Source organism: Podarcis cretensis, assembly GCF_951804945.1.
Source record: "Podarcis cretensis genome assembly, chromosome: 13".
Taxonomy (NCBI): domain Eukaryota; kingdom Metazoa; phylum Chordata; class Lepidosauria; order Squamata; family Lacertidae; genus Podarcis; species Podarcis cretensis.
This window is the reverse complement of record NC_137182.1, coordinates 44,981,256-45,003,281: the sequence shown is the minus strand read 5'-3', so window position 1 is coordinate 45,003,281 and position 22,026 is coordinate 44,981,256. Positions and strand designations below refer to the sequence as shown.

General features: G+C 47.4%; 1 protein-coding gene across 1 annotated transcript in view; it reads right to left on the bottom strand.

Moving 5' to 3' along the window:
• The window catches only part of NFATC4 (nuclear factor of activated T cells 4), a 30,331-nt gene extending 16,742 nt beyond the window's left edge, over positions 1-13,589 (bottom strand). Inside the window, exons 1-2 of the mRNA XM_079951555.1 lie at positions 13,035-13,589; positions 3,658-4,645 (exon numbers count right to left, since the gene is read on the bottom strand). Coding sequence (XP_079807681.1) covers positions 3,658-4,645; positions 13,035-13,131 — 1,085 coding nt within the window. The 5' untranslated portion in view covers positions 13,132-13,589. The remainder of the gene's footprint in view (positions 1-3,657; positions 4,646-13,034) is intronic.
• Between the last annotated feature and the right edge of the window lie 8,437 nt (positions 13,590-22,026).

Below are 22,026 nucleotides of genomic sequence, written 5' to 3'. Positions count from 1 at the left end.
GGAGCTACTGGGAGACCTCTGGGGGATCTGAAGTAATTCAGCAAGCGTTCTGGACTCCCAGCTGGCTATCAGCAGCAACAAGTGAGACTGCTATAAAGCAGAGCCAGGCCCGTCTTAGCCATAGAAGCTAGTGGCGCAGGGCTCCTGGGCGCCAAGTTCTATAGGGAGCCAGGCGAGAGTCCGGGGAACCCCAAATGAGCACGCTGAGTGAGCAAGGGTGCGTGCACTGAGCGTCGGCTAGGTTTTTCCCCTTTTAGCCTGCAGGCGCCGAATTCTGCAGGGCACCAGAAGGCTAAAAGGAAAAAAACCTAGCCGACGCTCACCGAGAGCGGCACACGTGCCCTAGCTCGGCACAGGCCTGCTCGCTCGGTTTGCTGCCTGCAGTGGCCACCGCGGCACGAAGCGGCCAGCTGAGGCAGGAGGCGCCGCGTCCAGCCTCCGCCTCTTCCCCGCCGGAGGAGCCACCCTGGGAAAGGGGGGGGGGACACCGGAGGGATCTTTGCAGATATGCTTAAGATGGCCCTGAGCAGAGCTTCCCGAACTTTTCATATGGGTGACACACTTTTTTAGACATGCATCATTTTGTGACACAGTAATTCAGTTTTATTAGCAAACCGGAGGTTAAACCAATCCCTTTCCAGCCCCGGTAGGAGCATGAGGAGCATTCACACTGCAGCCAACACACAGTTTGGAAAAGCTCTGCAATGAAAGAATGGTGTCGGAGAAGAAACCAGGATTGGTGTGTTAGAGAGATAAAGGACCTGTGAGCTTTGTTTAGATATAGGTCTCAAATTCCTGGATCGGGCATATGCTCAGAGCCACTCTGCTCTCAGCATATGCTCCCCTGGCTGGCCCACAGTCTTGCACCTGGCTCTGGCTGGTAGACAAAGTGGACCATACAAGCCTGAGACATATGCAGACTCCTGCTGTAGGCCATTTCCAAACACCGGGTGTTCCATGTGTTTGGTTGCCCTTCTCTGTGACCTCTGTGTCCGGTTTCAGAGACCGGGTTTCTGAGTACACCGTATCCAAGAAGTGGCCACACTATAGATCAGGCTTCCTCAACCTCCGCCCTCCAGATGTTTTGAGACTACAATTCCCATCATCCCTGACCACTAGTCCTGCTAGCTAGGGATCATGGGAGTTTTAGGCCAAAAAAAATCTGGAGGGCTGAGGTTGAGGAAGCCTGCCATAGATTTTACATGCAGAGAGGCTATGAAACTGGGTGTCTTATTCTGTGTGAGACTTCCTTCAATTCGCATGCAGAGGGAGTTTGGCCAAGGACTCCTGCAAAACCCTTCCCCCTTGTACATGTCGTGCAGAAGCAGAGTTCCCAAAAGAAAGGGGAAAAGCTGTCTACACACTCCTATTTGCTCTGTATCCAGTGCCCTCCCACTGCTACTTTGGGAAGTGGTGTATGAATGTCAGCCAAAATCCATCTCTCTCCTGTATCTGTCTTGTTCTTTCTTATGAAATAGTGTGCTTTGATGCATTTTCCCCAGAACCAGCTGGGGAAAAGGACAACCAACTGCGCTTTAAGCTGGTACTGTGTACGCACCCAAGGGCTCTTTGATTCAGCAATTTGGCACCTGCAAATTTAGTCCCTTTAATGCAGCAGCTCAGCTTTTGCAAGGCTGACCTAAATTGCCGGTATCACCCTTATAGAAACCTCTGCAAACGAGGAGGCAAAATATGCAAGGTCCACTGTATTTTAGTTCTCGTGGGGTTGTTGTCGCAGGCTAACCCATTGCATTCACAAGCTTGGCTTAAGAGATGCTAAGTTCTGCTTTGAAGAAATGGGGGACTTGGCTTGGCAGGATATTGCTGGCTATGGGCTTTGGAACTGCAAAGGAGGCAGAGGAGGGAATGGATGGAGCCACTGCCCCCGAACTCAAAGGTCATGACGTGGATCCACCATGCAGGAGAAATTCTTCCAATCCAGCTGCTTACCTTAACAGGGAACAAGGCACTGCGTGTTTACGCCAGCTCCCACCCGTCCGCCCCCAGCACCGCATGCAGAGCTGGGGTCTGGGATGTGTAACTGGAGACACCAGCCCTTCTGCCTGGTCTGGTCTGACAAGTTGTTTTTATACAACAGAAACTCTGGCAGCCAAACCACAGAGCCGGCAATGGCGCTGGCAAATTCAAACCGGCTGGCTTAAGGGTGGGAGAGGGAGGCAGCCATAGCTTCCACACACACACACACCCCGCAGTTCCCAACAACGGCATGCTCAGGTGACGGTCTTTGGATGCTAGAGGAAGATAGCTAGGATCCACGCTAGGAGGGCAGCAAAATCTGCTATCGCTGGGGCTGCTCCAGATGCCCTGCTAATTGGGCATTCATCCTGATTAGCTTGCGCAAAGCTTACGAAAAAGCTAGACGCCTGTGCTTTACTGAGCATTCCTTCTAATTTGTTTGTGGGCAGGTTATATGACAATGAGGGTTCATCTTGATTTGCTTGTGCAGTGGTTATACAATTCCTCAGTGCTATTTTTCCAGGGGGGCAAAAGGTGCCAGAGCTCACCACGAACTTCTCCCATGTTCTCTTAGAATCACAATGGTGCCCTCCTGAGAGGTGCCAGAGCTGAGCTCTAGTAAGCTCCTGCTGGGGGGGGGGGGGAGCCCAGCATTTCCTCATTGATCATTTGTTCACACTACACATTTTAGCGCATTTCCCCCATCCCTGTGAACCTGCCAAAAGTCCATTTTTAAAAATTGGATTTGCTGCTCCAGAGCACTTTAATTCACTTTAAATTGCACAAACCTAAATTTCCACAATCCTGCCTGTAAACTACGGATAGTCCAGAGGTGAACTAAAGAACTACACGTGAGGAAGAAAAGAAGCAAAGCCCCATCCACATAATACATTTAAAGCACTCTCATAAAGCTCATAAATGCCCTTGGCCCAGTATACCTGAAGGAGCGTCTCCAACCCCATCGTTCAGCCCAGACACTGTGGTCCAGCGCTGAGGGCCTTCTGGCGGTTCCCTCACTGTGAGAAGTGAGGTTACAGGGAACCAGGCAGAGGGCCTTCTCAGTAGTGGCACCCGCCCTGTGGAACACCCTCCCACCAGATGTCAAGGAAATAAACAACTATCTGACTTTTAGAAGACATCTGAAGGCATCTGACATCTGTTTAGGGAAGTTTTTAATGTTTGATCTTTTATTGTGTTTTGAATATCCTGTTGGAAGCCACCCAGAGTGGCTGGGAATGAATGAATGAATGAATGAATGAATGAATAAATAAATAAATAAATAAATAAATAAATATTATTTCACTTTAAACAGTTCCAGCTTATTCCAAAGAATCTTGGGGACTGTAGTTTGCTAAAGGCTGTTAGGAGATCCCTGCTCCCTTCAAAGAGCTACAATTCCCAGACTGGTTTAATAATATGTGTGTGTTAGGGATCTGTCCAACTTGTAACTCCACATTCGCAAAGCCATCCACCTCCAGCTACCAAGATCTAGAGATAAGCATCACAAGACAGATATTCCCATCATGCCTTGCTTGGGAATCGTCCCAAGCCACCTGGATGACCGCTTTTAGAAACCCTCTCTCAGGCCACAGTTCCAACCCAAACTCTCGACATCCTTGCATGGAAGGAAGAGGGGGACCATTTATGCAAACTCTGAAGAGCATTAGAGTTTCGGTTTACCTGAACACAGGGCTGTGACCTCCAATGCGAGCTTTGGACCAGGCCAGCGGGGAAGGCACTGCCAGGTAATCCATTCCTTCCTTGCGCCCCACTCCGAGTCCGTAGCCCCCCGTGGTGCCGCTGCCCCCATCCTCCCCATTGCAGCTCCCTTCCTCCTTCCTGGTCAGGGCCACTGTCTGCTCGGTCGAGGTCTTCCGGGCTTTCTGGGGGATGCTTTCGGCCGGTCGGGCTCCAGTACAGTTGAAGGGTGCCGTGTCGCTTCCTGCCTCCACTGTCTCCCCTGGGGTCTCCTCCCCGAGGCTGCCCCTCCGGGAGAGGCAGGGGGATGCCGAGGAGTGCGTTTCAGAGCTGGAGTACCGCCGCTTGCCGCAGGGCGAAGCTGGCCGCGGGCCCAGGAGCATCCATCCATCCTCTGCGCCCCGGCTCGGGGAATAGCTGGCGCCGTAAGGCTGCCACGACTCGTCGGCGGGCGACCACGGCTTGGGGGAGCCCCGGGGAGAACCCAAGGGGGAGCTGAGGGCAAAGCGGGCCGCTGCCTCATTCAACTCCCGCTCCACATCGTCCCCGGCGGGGGCCTCGTCGTCCGAAAAGAAGCTCCAAGGCGAGACGCTGCCGCTGCTGGCAGGGCTTGGGGTGAAGAAGCCGGAAGATGGAGTGGTCTCGCGGTAGCCCCCAAAAGCCTCCAGGAGGAGGTAGTCACGAGGCGAGGAGTCCCAGTCGTCTTCCTCGGCCCGCCGGCCTGGCGAAATGGTGGTGATCTGGATGCTGGGGCATTCAAGCACACGGGAGCCTCCGAGGCGGACGCGCCGGGCGGGCTGGCTCTCAAAGGTGTCGCCGTCCAAGTCGGCTGGCCGGGGTGGGGGGGAATGCATGCCTGCACGGCCCCCGCCGAGATGCAGAGGGCAGGGGATTCCCAGGGGAGAGGTGTAGGGAGGCGGGTCACCCAGAGCAAGTGAGCAGTAGGCAGGGAGGTTGTCCGCATCCAGGTCTGTAAAAAGAGAGAGGGGGAAAAGGTAAGAGATGAGAGCCACTATGTTGGTTGAAAATGATACAGTGGTACCTCGGGTTACTTACGCTTCAGGTTACAGACTCCGCTAACCCAGAAATAGTGCTTCAGGTTAAGAACTTTGCTTCAGGATGAGAACAGAAATCGTGCTCCATCGGCACGGCAGCAGCAGGAGGCCCCATTAGCTAAAGTGGTGCTTCAGGTTAAGAACAGTTTCAGGTTAAGAACGGACCTCCGGAACGAATTAAGTACTTAACCTGAGGTACCACTGTATATTATTGTTATTTAACACTGAGGAAACTGGCAAATACCGAATTTCTCCGTGTATAGGACGCCCCCGTGTATAAGACGCCCCCTATTTTGGGGGACTAAAAATTAAGAAAATGAAGTTGTTGAGCTTTTTTGTGGGGGGTATTGCAGAAAATCGCTCACCCGCATGACCTGCGCATGACTCGCCCACATCGCAAGAGCCAGCTTTCGTACGGCCCAATCGCCAAAGCGACAGCCAATCAAGATCAGCACTTGCCGCAGCCACCAATAACACGCCCTATAGCCGCTGACAATCTCCAGCTTGCGGCAGCAACCAATCCCACGTCTCCACTATGCACTGTCCGTGGATAAGACCCTCCCCCCATTTTTCACATGAATTTTTAATAAACAAACCTAGTCTTATACACGGAAATGTACGGTATGTATAAATCTAAATCAAACAAGTGTTGGATATGCAAAGAGAAAGAAGGTTCTTTTTATCAAATGTGGTGGTCTTGTGGTAAGGTTAAAGCTTACTGGGAAATGATATATAATGAATTGAAAAGGTTGTTTAAAATAAACTTTGTAAAAAACAAATAAACCCCAAAACAGAAGCTTTTCTTTTGGGAATTATAGAGACAGAACTACCTAAATATATTGAAATTTATTCATGTATGCGACTACAGCAGCAAGAATGTTAATCGCCCCAAAATGGAAAGAAGCAGAAGTCCCAGCAAGAGAAGAATGGATACAAAAACTTATGGAATATGCAGAGATGGCAAAACTTACTGAAAGAATAAGAAATCAAGGTAACAAACTTTTTATAAAAGAATGGAAACAGTTTATTGAATATTTACAGATAAATTGCAAACAGATAAAAACACTGGCAGGATTTTTGTAATAACCTGCAGTTTCATAAGAGTATATATTTACAGTAGATAATTAAATGTGCAGATTAAATGAATTTGGATATGCAGAAGATATTAAAAAATAAATTTAAGGAACCACAGAAAGATGGGGAAGGAAGTCAAACCTTGCAATGTTAAAATGTTTGTAAAATTAATGAAATGTATAAATTTGAAAAGGAGAGAGAGAGAGAGAGAGAGAATCACCATGTTAGAGTCAATCAAAGCTTTACTTGGCTACAGCATTCTAACAGCTTAGTAAGATCACAAGATAAAGATAGCCATTTCCAGTTATTTGCCCACCCCACCGCGGCAACTGGCAATCAAAGGTATACTGTTTTTGAACATGGGGGCTCCATTCTCCACTAACTGTTGACAGATGCAGCATGTAGGCACGTTAATAAATCAATAAGGATCAAAACATAATTGTCACATCCACACCATACAATTAAAACACATTTAACATACAGTGGTACCTCAGGTTACATACGCTTCAGGTTACATACTCCGCTAACCCAGAAATAGTGCTTCAGGTTAAGAACTTTGCTTCAGGATAAGAACAGAAATCGGGCTCCGGCGGCGCAGAAGCAGCAGGAGGCCCCATTAGCTAAAGTGGTGCTTCAGGTTAAGAACCGTTTCAGGTTAAATACGGACCTCCAGAACGAATTAAGTACTTAACCTGAGGTACCACTGTATATTTAAAATATGTGGTTTCCCCCAAAATATTCCTGGGAGCTGTAGCTCTCTAGAGAGGCAAACTACAGCTCCTAGGACCCTTTGAGGGATATCAAAGTGCTTTAAATGTGGGTGTGACCAATGGAATTTGGAGACCTTGAAGGTGACAGAGGATAATCTAATGTGCACGTGATTCTCTGCTCAGCTGTCCCAAGAGCGATAGAAAAAAACCAAGCTAGCAGGTTTACCATAAGTTTACCAAAAAGTGGCAGATATACTTTTAGGCCAACAGACCACAGACAGGTAGTAATATGAGCACCTCTTTCTACTAGAAGAAGGGAACACAATTTGCTAAACTGCATGAAGTCCCATGATTGTCTTACGCACCAATGCGATGTCTTGTGAACCATCTTTTTTGAAAAAAAGCAAAAGCTTTCTAGCTTCTATGGCTCTGAAGAGGACCTCAATTTGCATGCTGATTCACGAAGCGGTAAATGCATTTGGGGATATGTGCAAGTTTCCATTTGAATAACACAGTTAAATTTTAAACAGCCACGTGAGCAGCTCATTTCTATACCAATTGGTCATTGTAAGAGCCTTGCAACAGTAAGAATTTAGTGCCCGGGTACATGCATTTTCCTCTTCCCTCTCCTTCCCTTTTTCCTTTCATGCTGTGCCTTTTTTTTAGATTGTAAGCCTAAAGGCAAGGATTAGTTATTTTTATTGGGAGTTTCCCCCGGTATAAATGATCTGAACGAATTGAGAACCCCCTAGTGAAGCCATGAGCCAACAGATGACTGATCAGAACATCTGGCAGTAAGAGAGCAGTGAGGGTCATAGGTCAGTGGCAGAGCATCCATTTTGTTTGGAAAAGGCCTCAGGTTGAATCTCCAGATACGGGTGGAAACACCCCCCCCCCAGTCTGAAACACTGGAGCGCTGCTGCCAGTCAGTGTAGGGCGGACCAAGGCTTTGACTCAATATAAACTAGCTTACTGAGTTGCTATCTTTCTACCTTCCTCCTCCCCACAGATAGCAGTAGCTGAATTCATTGCACCAAATATGCAACCCGGTTGTCAAATTAATCCAAGAAAGGGCGTGGGCAAAAAAGGGGAACCACCACCACCAGCAGCAAAAAGGGAGGTTTTTCAGCAACAAAGAATCCTAGGAGGATCCAACTGCGTGCTTTCCTTTCGCCTATGGCATCCTGCATACGTCAAGAGAGAGAGAGAAAGCAAAGAACCCAAACCCCATGGGATTGATATTAAATATAGCTGGCTGGGAGGGGGTGGGATGACTACCCACAAGTCAAATAAAGGAAGAGGTATCCTCTTTTTTTTCACCTAGAAAAAACAACATACATACACACAGCAAATATTTGGATAAAGATATAAAGAGGAGAAAAAGAAAGAAAGATGAAAGTTGATTTCTTCCTCTCTGCCCTGCAACCCTTTCTCTACTGACAGCTGCTTCTAATTTAAAGTTTCTCTCTCTGGCCACACTCACATCCTGGGAATTGGAGTTTGCTACGGGTGCTGGGAACTGTAGTTTCAAGAACCAGCGATTGCATAGCGGTTAAGAGTGCCGGACTAGTATCTGGAAGGCCAGGGTTGAAAACCCTGCTCAGCCTCATCTGAATGTAACAAATAAACAAACAAAGCGCCTTTAACAAATTACACTTCCCAGTTTCCTCCATGACTCTTAAAGTGGTGCAAAAGTTATTTAAAGAGATTGCGTGGCTGTGACCTCTCCGCTCCCGCCAATGCTTTCCATCATCTTCTCTCTCGGTAGGGAGTGGATCACAGCACCCGAGTGGATCACACCTCAACTCTCCATCCAACCCATCTTGTCACATTACACCAGCTGTTGCCAACCTGGTGCCTTCTAGGTGTTCTGAACTGCAAAAATGGAGCTGATGGGAGCTGCAGGCTGGTGGAAGACTGCACTACACAACTCCCCCCTCCCCCCCAGCACCCTGCTTTGCTCCACCTTCTGCCAGTATTCAGCGGGAATGAGCAGCAACTGTTCCCTGCCTGGGTGATGCGGCTGGAAGATGTTGTGCGGTATTTGCAGGGCAATGCATGTGTGGTTGTGTGGGAGAGAATTAAGGGAAATTGGCAAAACCGGAAGGCAGGGCAAGAATGAAGGTGGTAGGTCAAGAACACAAGGTAAAGGTAAAGGGATCCCTGACCATTAGGTCCAGTTGTGGCTGACTCTGGGGTTGCGGCGCTCATCTCGCTTTATTGGCTGAGGGAGCCGGCGTACAGCTTCCGGGTCATGTGGCCAGCATGACTAAGCCACTTCTGGTGAACCAGAGCAGCGCACGGAAACACCGTTTACCTTCCCGCCGGAGCGGTACCTATTTATCTACTTGCACTTTGATGTGCTTTCGAACTGCTAGGTTGGCAGGAGCAGGGACCCAGCAACGGGAGCTCACCCCGTCACGGGGATTCGAACCGCCAACCTTCTGATCGGCAAGTCCTAGGTTCTGTGGTTTAACCCACAGCGCCACCCGCATCCCTAGTCAAGAACACAAACACACACACAAATAGACTGGCAGCCTTGTATCTGGGAAGGCAAAAAGGCAAACAAAGCTCGAACTGAGACTGCTGCATTGTAACGAAATAGAACCTGCAGGTTCAGAGGCACTCTATCCAAATGTTCTGCCTCCACCAATGGAAATTCCCATAGGTGTCTGGTTGGCAGCTGCTGAGAACTGGGCACTGGGCTCGGTGAGCCTTTGGTGCTGGCTGGGGTTGATGGGAGTTGTAATCCAAAACATGAGTTTTGCAAAGGCAGCAGCAGACAATACTGCTCTCGATGGGTCGTAAAGGAAGCTTGCAACCCACCTGGTCAGATTGCATCCTTTATTTTTTGCATTGCCATTTTGCGACTTAAATAAAAACCCCATGAACAGAGGCAGTATATCTTTGAATGCCATGTGCCTAGGATTTTTTAGAACAACAACAAGGTGAGCTGCTGTGCTTGGGAGCTTTCCAGAGGCACCAGGCTGTCCTCTGTTGGAAGCAGGATATCCTGGGCTAAAACGGGCTTTGGTTTGCTCTGCAGCGAAAGCCCCAAAGTGTGGGGTGGCTCCCATCTTGCCACCAGGAGTTGCCCTCCCAGCTTGCACCCGCCCTGGGTTGAGGGGCAGGTGGAGGGAGAAAGCCAAAGGCTTGCCTCCCTTTTTGAGACAAAAGCTTCTGAAAAAGTTTTTTGTGGGGTGGGGGGACGTGGGCTTAGAAAGTTCCCCCTGAACTTGGCCTAGTCTTCTCGGGGCCTCCACCCTGTTTTGTGGGCCAGAGACAAGGATCCAGTTGGATGGAGGAGAAAAGGGGGGAGAGAGAAAAAATAAGAGAGACTGTCAGGGAGGGGCCGCCATCTGAACCCAATTAAAGGGCCATTTCCCAAAGCCCCAGGCTCCACTGGCAGGGACCCCCGTTGCCAAGGAAACGGGGCGCAGGCCAAAAGACGAAAAGGAAAATTGCACTGTTGCAGGGAGCTAGTTGAAACCGTATGCGGGAGGCTTGAAGTGTGTCTGCCCCCCCCTTCTTTCCCCACTTGCCGCCATCTCAAAAGCCCCCCCCCCCCACAACCCCAGCTCCCCTACACCCGGGATTTGAAGGCCTTGGATGGGAGCCAGTGTGGAGGGGCTGGATTCTGTGGGATCCCGAGGCCCTCTCAGACCCCATCTGGATTTCATTTGAACCAGACGCCGCCTGCCCAGAGACAGTTTGACCTTTCTCTCTGGAAAAAAAACCCCCAGTTTCCTACCTCCGCCTCGGAGGCTGGCTCATACAGGGGGCTGCCAACTTCCTCCTCACAGCAGCGCCCTCAGCCAGGGTGTGGATATATTTTGGGGCAGCCAGCCCGCTTTCAGCTGAACCCCTTCCAGAAGCACCCCCACAAGTTCAGGGGGCTACAGGGCCAAGAATGTCCCCTATACCAGCTTCTGAGACAGATATTGGGTGGGTGGGGGGAAATGGGAGTTGCAAACTTCTTCTAAGAAAATAAAAGAAGGGGGAAGGATTTTCCCCCACCATCACCATCACCACCCCCACCTCCCATTCTCATTTTTCAAATATGCCTGTGGAAATGCATGTCACGCAACCCACATTTTTCCATTTCAGGATTCAAAGCCTGGATTTGCAAATGTGATATTTTGAGTTTTGAATTCTTCCTTCTGACGTGACCACTTCAAGCATCTGAGAAAGAGGGTTTTGGCCGACAAAAGCTCTTGGCCCAATAAATTGGTTAAATGTGCCGCAATACTCTGGGATTACCCTACGCTGCGACAACAAGCTAACAGAAATTAAATTATTCTGGGGTGAATGTTCATCCTGGGGGATTGGGGTTTAAGTTTGGTTTTGACAGGGGTGTTTCTGTGCGCATGAGACAAGTTTCAGACATCGAAAGGGGCGGGGGGGGGGAAAGCTTGGGGAAATACCAAAATTCCTCTTAATTCACGATGAAAATTGAAGAAACGTTTGCAACTATGGTACTAGCCCCTAAGAACACATTGGTTCCAACATGTCCTACTGCAAGCGGTTAAGCATCCAGATGACTTAACTGAAAATAAAGCAGTAACTAACTATACAGTGAACAAACACCTGTTTACAGCCTCTCTTGTGCTATGTGTGGGCACATATGAATTACCACTAGGATGCTATTATTATGCCGTTTTGAACGTGCAGAAGCCTACTTTTCAAACTGATAGAGGGTTTGGCAGAAGAAAGGAATGATAGCTTCATTTCATTCTTCTTGGGCATTTTGCACCACCTGTGACTAGATACCCTCTGCCAGATATATATTTCTGCCTGCAATTATTACCAAGCTAGTTTATGCCCCACTTGGGGGGGGGGGGCGAGGCAGGCAGCCTGTTCTTGCCAACTAGGTGGAGAAGAGTACATTCACCAGAGGGACTTAACATAAGAGTAGGGGTGTTAGACCTAGGGGCCAAATGTGGCCCTCAAAGTTCCTCTACCTGGCCCTCACGATTCTCCCCAGGCCACACTCCTGACTTGCCCTGCTTCAGGCTCTCCTTGAGAGTTTTTGCCCTGTTAGAACATGCCCATGAACTCTGATAAATACCCCTTGCTTTTCTGGATGTAGGGCAGAGAGAGAGAGAGAGAGATGTGTGTATGCTTGCAGAAACTAGCCTACTGTATGAGGAAATTTGCATTCATTGCTCCACCCACTTTTGCCTCTGCCCCCGCCCATGACTTGCCTAGGGCTTGGGGAAAGTTGCCCCAAAGTGAAGAGACCCCCGGGTTCACCACCACTGCAGTTAATGTAGAGGAGCTCAACAGTACTTACAACAACCCTATAAGGTAGGCAACCATTACACACACTGTGGCCAAGGCTAGGAAATCCTAGGTCCCCTTGGGCCAGGTGTGGGGACCCTCTGTGTCCAGTTTCAGAGACCGGGTTTCTGAGTACACCATATCCAAGAAGTGGCCACACCATAGATCAGGCTTCCTCAACCTCCACCCTCTAGATGTTTTGAGACTACAATTCTCACCATCTCTGACCACTGGTCCTGCTAGTTAGGGATGATGGGAGTTGTAGTGCAACAACAGCTGGAGACCCAAGTTTGGGAAACCCTGCTCTAGATATGGCTGGACTCAAGTTGGACTCATCAGCCATTGCAAGGCCAATGGTCTGAGCTGCAGTCTACTTCAAACTGGTCTTTTGACACTTAGGATGCAGATCTTTAGGACTCCTGCTAGTTTTCTGGTTGTAAATTTTATTAGCTGTTTTTAAAATTTAAAATAGGGACCCTAGGGTGAACAGAAGGTAAAAAATAAATTTAAAAAACACACCAATAATCATCCAGTAACATCATGAGGGCCACGCAGCCCCGTCATTGTTTCAGATTAACCAATGTGTTCACAGCTAAACCACAATTTGAACCAAAGATTTTCCAGCTCAGTTTCCACACACAGCAGCACACACATTAACTCGATTTGATCAAGACGTTTTGATCAATACGATTTTCTGTATTATTATTATTATTATTATTATTTTAAAAGGGTTAACCAGTTATTGGTCCAAAGAACTCACAGCTCAACCCCCCCCCCCAAAAAAAAAACCACATTTTATGCAGAGTTCAGTGCAACCTGAAAGTTTTCAGATTCCAAAATTTTCACAGCAGCATGATGGGGCGTGTGTGAAACTCGAGACCGATTTCTTCTCTCATTCACTCACGCACTTTCCTCACCAGCATGGACAGAAACGCAACACCCATCTTTAAAACGATTGCAAATAGTATTAACCATTTGCGTGGGCCGCGTGTTTTAGGGATACGATTACTCACTCTCGGAGCAAAAAAACACAGAGACTCTTCCTGCAGGGAGATGGGAACATTCGTGCCATCTCCCTCCCCGCTTGTCCTAAAAAGGAAAGGGAGGGGGGGACTTTTTCCAGCTACACCAGACACTCGCACAAAAAAACTTGATTTTCTCTCTCTCCCCCCCCCCCATTCTCACACCTCCCTCCTTGTAGCCAACCATCACAAGCCCCCATCAACAACCCGCATCTCACCTTCCAAGGGGACCCCCATTCCTGGATGCTCCTTTTCTTCTTCTCCAAAAATCAGCTTGAATTCTAAGTCCTCGTCTTCGCAGTTCGCTGCGCCCATTTTTTCCAGGGGGTGGGGGAGAATCGGTGGATGCAGCCTTAATAGGGTTGCAAGCCCCTTCCCTCTCCCCCACCCCTCAAAAAAAATGGGGGGCTAGATGGAGGAGGTTTTGGTTCGATTCACCTCTGCTCTCCCCCTTTTAACGCAATACCTCTTTCCGCGCCTTCTCCCCCTTTAATATTTTTTTTAACAAAAAAAAAATAAAGAAAAACTTTCCCCAAACAAACTTTTCCCTCTCCTCCAGCTGCCCCCCTCCCACTCCCTTCCTCACTGCTGATTGGCTCTTCGGAAAACCCAAACCATGCCCCCATATGTCACTTTAAGCCACGCCCACCAAGAAGGGGAGAGGGGAGGGGGGGAGAGAACCCGAACTGGGCAGTTCTATAATCCCCCATCTCACGCTCCCCGAGAAAATGAAAAAGGAACCACCTCCTCCACCCCCTTTCTTGTCCTTCCAGATGGACCAGCCTACCTGGAGCCCATTGGAAGGCAGCCCAAGCAGGGCCCGCCCACCTTAGGCTGCTTATTATGCACGGGTTGGACACACCCAGACAGGCTGTTAAAGGCAGAGGGACGCGTTGCGTTTGCTGAGAGCTACGCTGCGACTATTCTGATTATAGCGTGTGCGGTGTGGGAGGGGGTGACAGAGCCTATATGAGCACACGCAAGAATGGTGCAGCTGCCTACATGCGGCTCCGGATATTTTGATGCTCCAAAACTCTCCATTTGGAACATAACGTGGATTTCAACCCACCCCACTTCCCAACCCGGAAAGCTGCGTGTTTGGTGCTTGCATCGGTGTTATGCAAAACATGAACGTCAGAACAAGTTGACACGCATTTAAAGCACGGAAAATCCTGGGAGCTGCAGTTCCTCCTCACTGAACTACCCTTAAAAAGCTGCGGCTTCCAGGGTTATTTGGAAGTCATGCCTTTTCAATGGGCATTGAGTCTGCTTAAAACACATTATTAATGGGATCTGTTCTTGACAATGTTGAAACTTTCTCTTTAAAATGGTTTATTTGGGGTTTCGCCCTGCCATTCCTTTAAGGAACACAGGACAGTGCAATATTGTTGCTCCCGGGCCCCCATTTTATTATCATGACAACTCAGGAAGATTAGGAGGCCCAAGGTCACCCATTGAGATTTGACACTGAGCAGCTGATTGAGCCAGATCCTGGTCCAACCTGTTCTAACCCAGTTTCTGCCATCCTGGTTCCCTCCAGCTATTTTGGATTACTGTGGTTGTGCTGGCTGAGGCTGGTGGGAGATGCATCCAAAACATCTGGAAGGTAGTATTCTGGTGAAGGCTTCTTTTCCTCCAACACTACACTTAGAATCTAAGCTCACCCAATTATCTTAAATGCATGGAGATGGGATATGGTACTCTGTGTGTGCTCAGAGGCACTGCCACTTCCTGGACTAGGATTACCAATTTAGTAGGGGAAGAATACGGGTCTGGCTGGGTTTTATATTTAATCTGTTGCTTTAGGAGCAGTCATTGCAAAAACTGTTTATTTGAAGTCAGCTTATATGTAGTGCTTTCTCCTAGATATAAAATTCTAGGGGCCTTGTCCCGCAAACCCATACGGATCTACCTCTGGCTGTGCCTGGGTTTGATGTTAGAAGAAGAGCAAACACTAGGACCCTGCTCAAACTGAAATCTGGCAGGTATGCACAGCTCAGCTTTATTATTATTTGTGCAGAATACAATGGAACAGGTCTCTGTCCAAGGAGACTGCAGTCTAAGATTTTGTAGCAAGGAAACTACAAAGGAAGGAGGAAGGAAGTGGAAGCTGGATTCCAGCTCTGGAGTGGTGCTAGTTTCTTTTGGATGACATTGAGCAACTGCAGAGATGCTCAATTTGTAATACTGGTTTTATATATTGGTTTTAGATGTTCAACTTGTAATATTGGTTTTATATATATGCAGGCAGAGAATATTGGAAGCAAGAGACATCTATAGTTAAAGGTAAAGGGACCCCTGACCATTAGGTCCAGTCGTGACTGACTCCGGGGTTGTGGCGCTCATCTCGCTTTATTTGCTGAGGGAGCCGGCGTACAGCTTCCGGTTCATGTGGCCAGCAGGACTAAGCCGCTTCTGGCGAACCAGAGCAGCGCACGGAAATGCCGTTTACCTTCCCGCCGGAGCGGTACCTATTTATCTACTTCCACTGACATGCTTTCGAACTGCTAGGTTGGCAGGAGCAGGGACCAAGCAATGGGAGCTCACCCCGTCACGGGGATTCGAACCACCGACCTTCTGATCGGCAAGTCCTAGGCTCTGTGGTTTAACCCACGTCCCTATAGCAGGCAGCAATATTGCTGATCCTGAATATGATTCCCGCCCTCCAAGAGCAAAAGTTTCTACCACCACAATCCTGCTACCAATGCATCAAGTCCAGCTTGACTCAGAACTCTCTCTCTCTCCTCTCCAGACTTGGTATAATAAAGTATTTCCCTGCCCCTCCCACTAGCTCTGAGTAGTGCCACATTCCAAAGGCAGGGGAGCAAGAGTTCCAGGTCACTAACAAAGGCAGCCCTAGTCATTAAGGATCACTGGCATTCTTTTGTCACTTCCCTGACTAACCCATTGTCTGTAGGGTGAAACCAAGGTAAGGATCCATCTGTACAAGGCAACTAAACTCATAGACATTCCTATGGCTGAGTATGGATTTGAGCCCTGATATTCCAGCTTCTTCCTTAAAAAAAAAGACAATTTCAACAAAACAAATTATCAGTCCAAATAATCAATTACATTAATTTCCCCCCTTTTTATTCCCCCCTCTCCTCCCCCACCAAGGACTTTCCACAGCTGCCCTCTCTGATTTGTTTGCACATATTATTCTCTGCATGTTAAAAATTGTACATATCATTACCTTGTCTGTCATGTATTCTATTAATAAATTTGTGGATGTTTATTCAAAACCTGCCAAGGAGTCCAAATCATTTTTTGTGTGTGTGTTTTTTAATAGTTTGTAAAAAGTTCCCAATCTTCCTTGAAGTCACGATTGTCCTTCTCACGTAGTTTATGTGTCAACTCCCAGCTTCTAGTCCAACACGAGACAACCTAGAATTGTTACTGAATGTAATATTTCTCGATGTTGTGAACTGCTTTGGGTATGGTTTTCTATAGGAAAGTGCCATGCAAATAAATGGTGATAATTACTATCCAGGTTACTGGACAACTAACTTGGCAGGGACAGAATCATAGAATTTTAGAGTTGGAAGGGACCCAACGGTCATCTAGTCTAACCCCCTACAATGCAGGAATCTCAGCTAAAGCATCCATGGCAGATGTCCAACCACTGTTTATAAACCTCCAAGGAAGGTGAGTTCACCACCTCTCGTGGGAGCCTGTTCCACTGCTAAACAGCTCTTACTGTCGGAAAGTTTTTCCGAATGTTTAGTCAGAATCTCCTTTCTGGCAACTCGAAGCCATTGGTTCGAGTCCTCCAGAGCAGGAGAAAACAAGCTTGGTCCCTCCTCCCTGTGGCAGCCCTTAGTGCCTTCTTTAACTGGCTGGGAATCTCTCTCCTGTCATTGGAATGTGACACTGATCAGAGCAAGTGGGATGGGCAAAAGCTGCTTTTCAAAAGTAGTTCTGGAGTTCATCATAGTGAGTTCCTCCTAATAAAACTCTGATCTTCGGCGCAGACACCAAATGCGATCTTCATTGCTTCAGATTAAGACTCGATGATTTTGTCAGTTTGGGTTTCTCACTTCCTTCTCATTCTTCCATTCTTAAATTTTCTTCTCTACAATTCTGCAGAAATTTACCAAATTGCAATTTTAAAAAACCTGCCAGTATTTTGGTACAAATTTCTCCTAATATGCACATTTTTGTATGCAGTTTAGATTGATATATACATTTTTGCAAAACCGTATGCTTTGGTATAATATTTTCACAAATGAATGCATTCTTATGCACACTTTCTCCTAATATATGCATTTTCTGTACACAGTGCATTGCAAAATTCAGAGGGGCGGTGAATTTCAAAGGCCACTTGCGTTTTGGTTCACATATTGGTTCGAGAAGTTCAAATTAGGTAGTTTCTCACTGAGATGCAAACAAAATGGAATGTGTACCCCATTCCAGATCGACAGGCCCCACTCTTGCAATCCCAACCACCCATCTTCCCCTAGAGCAAAACCCTGTGAAGCCGCCTACAACTTCTACCCATGCAAGCCAGCTCCCCGGGTTCCCCATCAGTCCACACTCCAAGGGGTTAACATTCTTTCGTTTCCCATTTCCATGGCCCACGAGGGAGAGTGACGCATGTGGCCTTTGCAAAAACAGAGAGATGTCCCAGGCCAAAGCACGTGTCCTCCTTCTCTCTCTCTCTCTCTCTCTCCCCCCCCCCCCGCTCTTTTCTTCTCCTTCCTTAACTTAATCAAAACCATCCATCTGTTAGCGTGCAGTTAGGCCAAAGCGCAGTGCACAGGGTGGGACAAGTTTGAAATCTTTTCCTAGCTCCTGCTCCAAGCTGGACTTTGGGGGGAGGCCTTAGAACTTCTCAGCATCGTCTCCAATGATGCCGTAACTCCTGTCTTTCTGGCCCTGCCAAATGAAGCCCAGAAAGCTTTCACAGCCCCCACTGTTTTTCAGTGTCACTCCAACATCTGTCTGCCTACTCTATAAAAACTTTGCATTCCCAGCAGCCAGACACGGAAACTGTTTCTCAGTGAGATCCCCCTGTCTTCTTTCTTTCTTTCTTTCTTTCTCCTCCTCCTCCTCCTTTTTCAAAGAAGTTCTTTTAAACAAGCCAGGCAATCCCAGGGCTTCCACCACATATTTTTCTGATGGTTTGAATGGAAAAAAAGAATGAGAGAATGATCCCTTAAAGAGCAAAGATAGCTGTGTAGGTCCATTAAAAAAAATCTCCAAAATCCACAGTTATTACTACGATTATTATTATTGCCACGTGTATATCCCCCTAGTGCTCAAGGTGGAAGGTGGAGCACAAACTAAGTTCTCCCTCTCTCTATGTTATTCTCACAACAACCCTGTATAGTAGGTTCAACTTGGGTCTCCAGCTGTTTTCGGACCACAGTTCCCATCATCTCTGACCACTGGTCCTGCTAGTTATGGGTGATCGAGTTGCAGTCGAAAAAACAGCTTAGAGACCAAAGTTTGGGAAACTGTAGCTTAGAGACAGCAGCTGGCCCAAGGTCATCTAGTGAGCTTCATGGCCAGGTGGAGATTTGAACCCTGGCCTCCTGCACTCCACGCTCCAACCACTACACCACATTGCCTCTTTATAAAATGGCTTTATCAGGACTGGCCAAAACACAGGGGATTTGACCACCAGAACTGATTCTTGTCCTACTTACATGGAGATGGACAGATCGACAGGGGAACTATTTAAAGGGATGGGCCCTGAGGAAGTTTTTTTAAAATAGGGAGTTTCACCAATTTTGCTTTTAGAGGAATAGACAGTTCGTACTTTTCTTCCTGGCTCAATCAAAGTAAAAGGGAGACAAGAGTGAGGGTTCACAACATGCCCTGCTTGGAGTTGAACAGCGCTGTTTTTGTAAAGATAATCATTAAAAACAAATGCTGAAATCCAGAGTTTGTCAATACAAATGATCGTAGCAGTTCTCAGCAGCGTGATCACACAGCCCTGATGATCTGTGACAAGACTGGATTAAATTTGTGCAATGTGGCCCAAGGAAGTTTGTTTTTAATTGTACATATTTCCCCCCCCAAAAAAATGTTTCCCAGAAAAAGACGGGGTTTGTTAGAAGGTCACCAAGGATTATTCCCCCAAAATGAACACAGCCTGGTGTCTTTTAGGGAATCAGACTAAAGGCCCACCTAGCTCTGTCTTGCCAGGAATAGGGAGCCTGTGGAACCACCAGCCCCAGTCCACATGCTCAACGGTCTGGCTGAATTAAGAGCTTCAATCCAGCAGCTTCTGAAGGAACCCATCTCTGGTCTACACAAACTGGCAAAGCGTATTCCATATATAGTCAAAGTTCCTGTATACTTAAGCCTATATCTCCCTTACTACCTTACATGGAGCTATGGTACCTCCTGTATCCTTTCATTCCAATATGGTTTGAACATGCTCCCTTTTTCTACAAACCTATCATCTGACTGGCAACCCTGTACAGTAGGCTAGTGGCCCAAATTAGATTCTGGCTGAGCCCTTCCTCTCCATCGTCCATCTGTTCCAGCCTCCCTGCCTTCAGCAAGAGTGTTCAGCTAGATTTCAACTTGTTTCATTTATATCCTGCTTTTCTTCTCCAAGAAAAAGAGCTCAAGGCAGTGTACAGTGGTACCTCGAATTAAGTACTTAATTCGTTCCAGAGGTCCGTTCTTAACTTGAAACTGTTCTTAACCTGAAGCACCACTTTAGCTAATGGGGCCTCCCGCTGCTGCCGTGCCGCCGAAGCACAATTTCTGTTCTCATCCTGAAGCAAAGTTCTTAACCTGAAGCACTATTTCTGGGTTAGCGGAGTCTGTAACCTGAAGCGTATGTAACCCAAGGTACCACTGTATATGTTCTGCCCCCCCCCCAATGTTATCCTCATAACAACACTGTGAAATGGGTTAGTGGCTCAAGATATCCCAGTGGGAGCTTTAGGGCCGAGTGGGAATTTGAACTTGGCTCCCACCCCCAGGCCTCACCCAGAGCTGTAGCTACTACCTCACACAGGCTTTCAGATACTTCTAGTAATTCTGCAAGCAGAGGATGGAAGCAAGAGGACCCCCCCCCCCCCCCGCTATTTGGTCATGCCCATCAAGTGTTACTTAGAGGCACATAGTCACTGTGCCATGCCCTGAAAATATGAAATCATGATGTGCTAGGTAAAGGTAAAGGGACCCCTGACCATTAGGTCCAGTCGTGACCGACTCTGGGGTTGCAGCACTCATCTCGCTTTATTGGCCGAGGGAGCCGGCATACAACTTCCGGGTCATGTGGCCAGCATGACTAAGCCGCTTCTGGCGAACCAGAGCAGCACATGGAAACTCCGTTTACCTTCCCACCGAGCTGACTTCCCTCCTTCCTTCTTCTGGCTTTTTTGTGTCCTCTTTGACTTTTCGCATTGTCTTTGTCCATTTTCCATAAGATTGTTCTTCTTCATTTTTTCCATTAAATGTCTGTAAACAACCAAATCTTTCTATATATACAAATTCTTGCTGTCTGTCTATATTCATTTACAAATATTGTTCAATAATCCTAATATACATTTTTGATTCATTTTGATATTATTATCCAGTAATTTTTTTGTATTTTCCCGTTATGAGATATTATTTTAATTCTACTGGTTTCCCTAGTTCACATCATCTTCTCTATGTATAACATAAATTTTCCCCATTCTTTTTGATATGTTTCATCCCCCTGATGTCGAATTTTTGATGTTAATTTGGCTATTTCTGCGTACTCCATAACCTTGTACTGCCATTCTTCTATTGTAGGCAATTTTTGCTGTTTCCATACCTGAGCCAGCAATAACCTCGCCGCTGTTGTTGTGTATAAAAACAGTTCCTGGTCATTCTTGTCAATGTCTTCTCCCACCATTCCCAACAGGAATGGCTCTGGTTTTTTCAAAAACGTATACTTTAAAATCTTCTTTAATTTGTTTTCGTTTAATTGCTGTTTTCAATTAGAACCAGGTAAGCAGTTAGCCTTAGCACCAGCCTGGAAACGACAGGTGAAATACAATGAAATTTTCTGGCTTTCCAGATTCCTTAACCTTTCCTGCCCTCTAGCGAAACTTGAGGAGTATAGCTACTCACACAAAGTTACATGTTCTAAGTAGTTTTGAACTACAGCTCCCATCATCGCTGACTTTTGGCCCTGTTGGCTGGGAAGAAGAAATCAATGAGTGCCACGGTGGAACAAAAGCAAGGAATCTCCTTTTTATAAATGTAAGTTTTTTAATTAAAAAAAATTAAAGCTTGAAAAACAAAGAAAAAACAGTATGTAGTATCTGAAGAAGTGTGCATGCACACGAAAGCTTACACCGAGAACAAACTTAGTTGGTCTCTAAGGTGCTACTGGACAATTTTTTAATTATTATTTCTATATATTTCAAAGAAAAAAACGATATACAAAAATAGTTAGCATCAAGTATCAAGCATTTTTAAACAGAAAACTGAGAGAAAATAAAGAAAGAAGGAAAAAGAAAAATACAATATACAAGCTATATATAAAAGGTAAAGGGACCCCTGACCATTAGGTCCAATCGTGGCTGACTCTGGGGTTGCGGCACTCATCTCGCTTTATTGGCCGAAGGAGCCGGCGTACAGCTTCCGGGTCATGTGGCCAGCATGAGTAAGCCGCTTCTGGCAAACCAGAGCAGTGCATGGAAATGCCGTTTACCTTCCCCCCAGAGGGGTACCTATTTATCTACTTGCACTTTGATGTGCTTTCGAACTGCTAGGTTGGCAGGAGCAGGGACTGAGCAACAGGAGCTCACCCCGTCGTGGGGATTCGAACCGCCAACCTTCTGATTGGCAAGCCCTAGGCTCTGTGGTTTAACCCACAGCGCCACCCGCGTCCCTACAAGCTTTACATAAAGGTAAAGATAAAGGTACCCCTGCCCGTACGGGCCAGTCTTGACAGACTCTGGGGTTGTGCACCCATCTCACTTAAGAGGCCAGGGGCCAGCGCTGTCCGGAGACACTTCCGGGTCACGTGGCCAGCGTGACATTGCTGCTCTGGCGAGCCAGAGTTGCACACGGAAACGCCGTTTACCTTCCCGCTGGTAAGCGGTCCCTATTTATCTACTTGCACCCGGAGGTGCTTTCGAACTGCTAGGTTGGCAGGCGCTGGGACCGAGCAGCGGGAGCGCACCCCGCCGCAGGCATTCGAACCGCCGACCTTTCGATCGGCAAGTCCTAGGCGCTGAGGCTTTAACCCACAGCGCCACCTGCGTCTCAAGC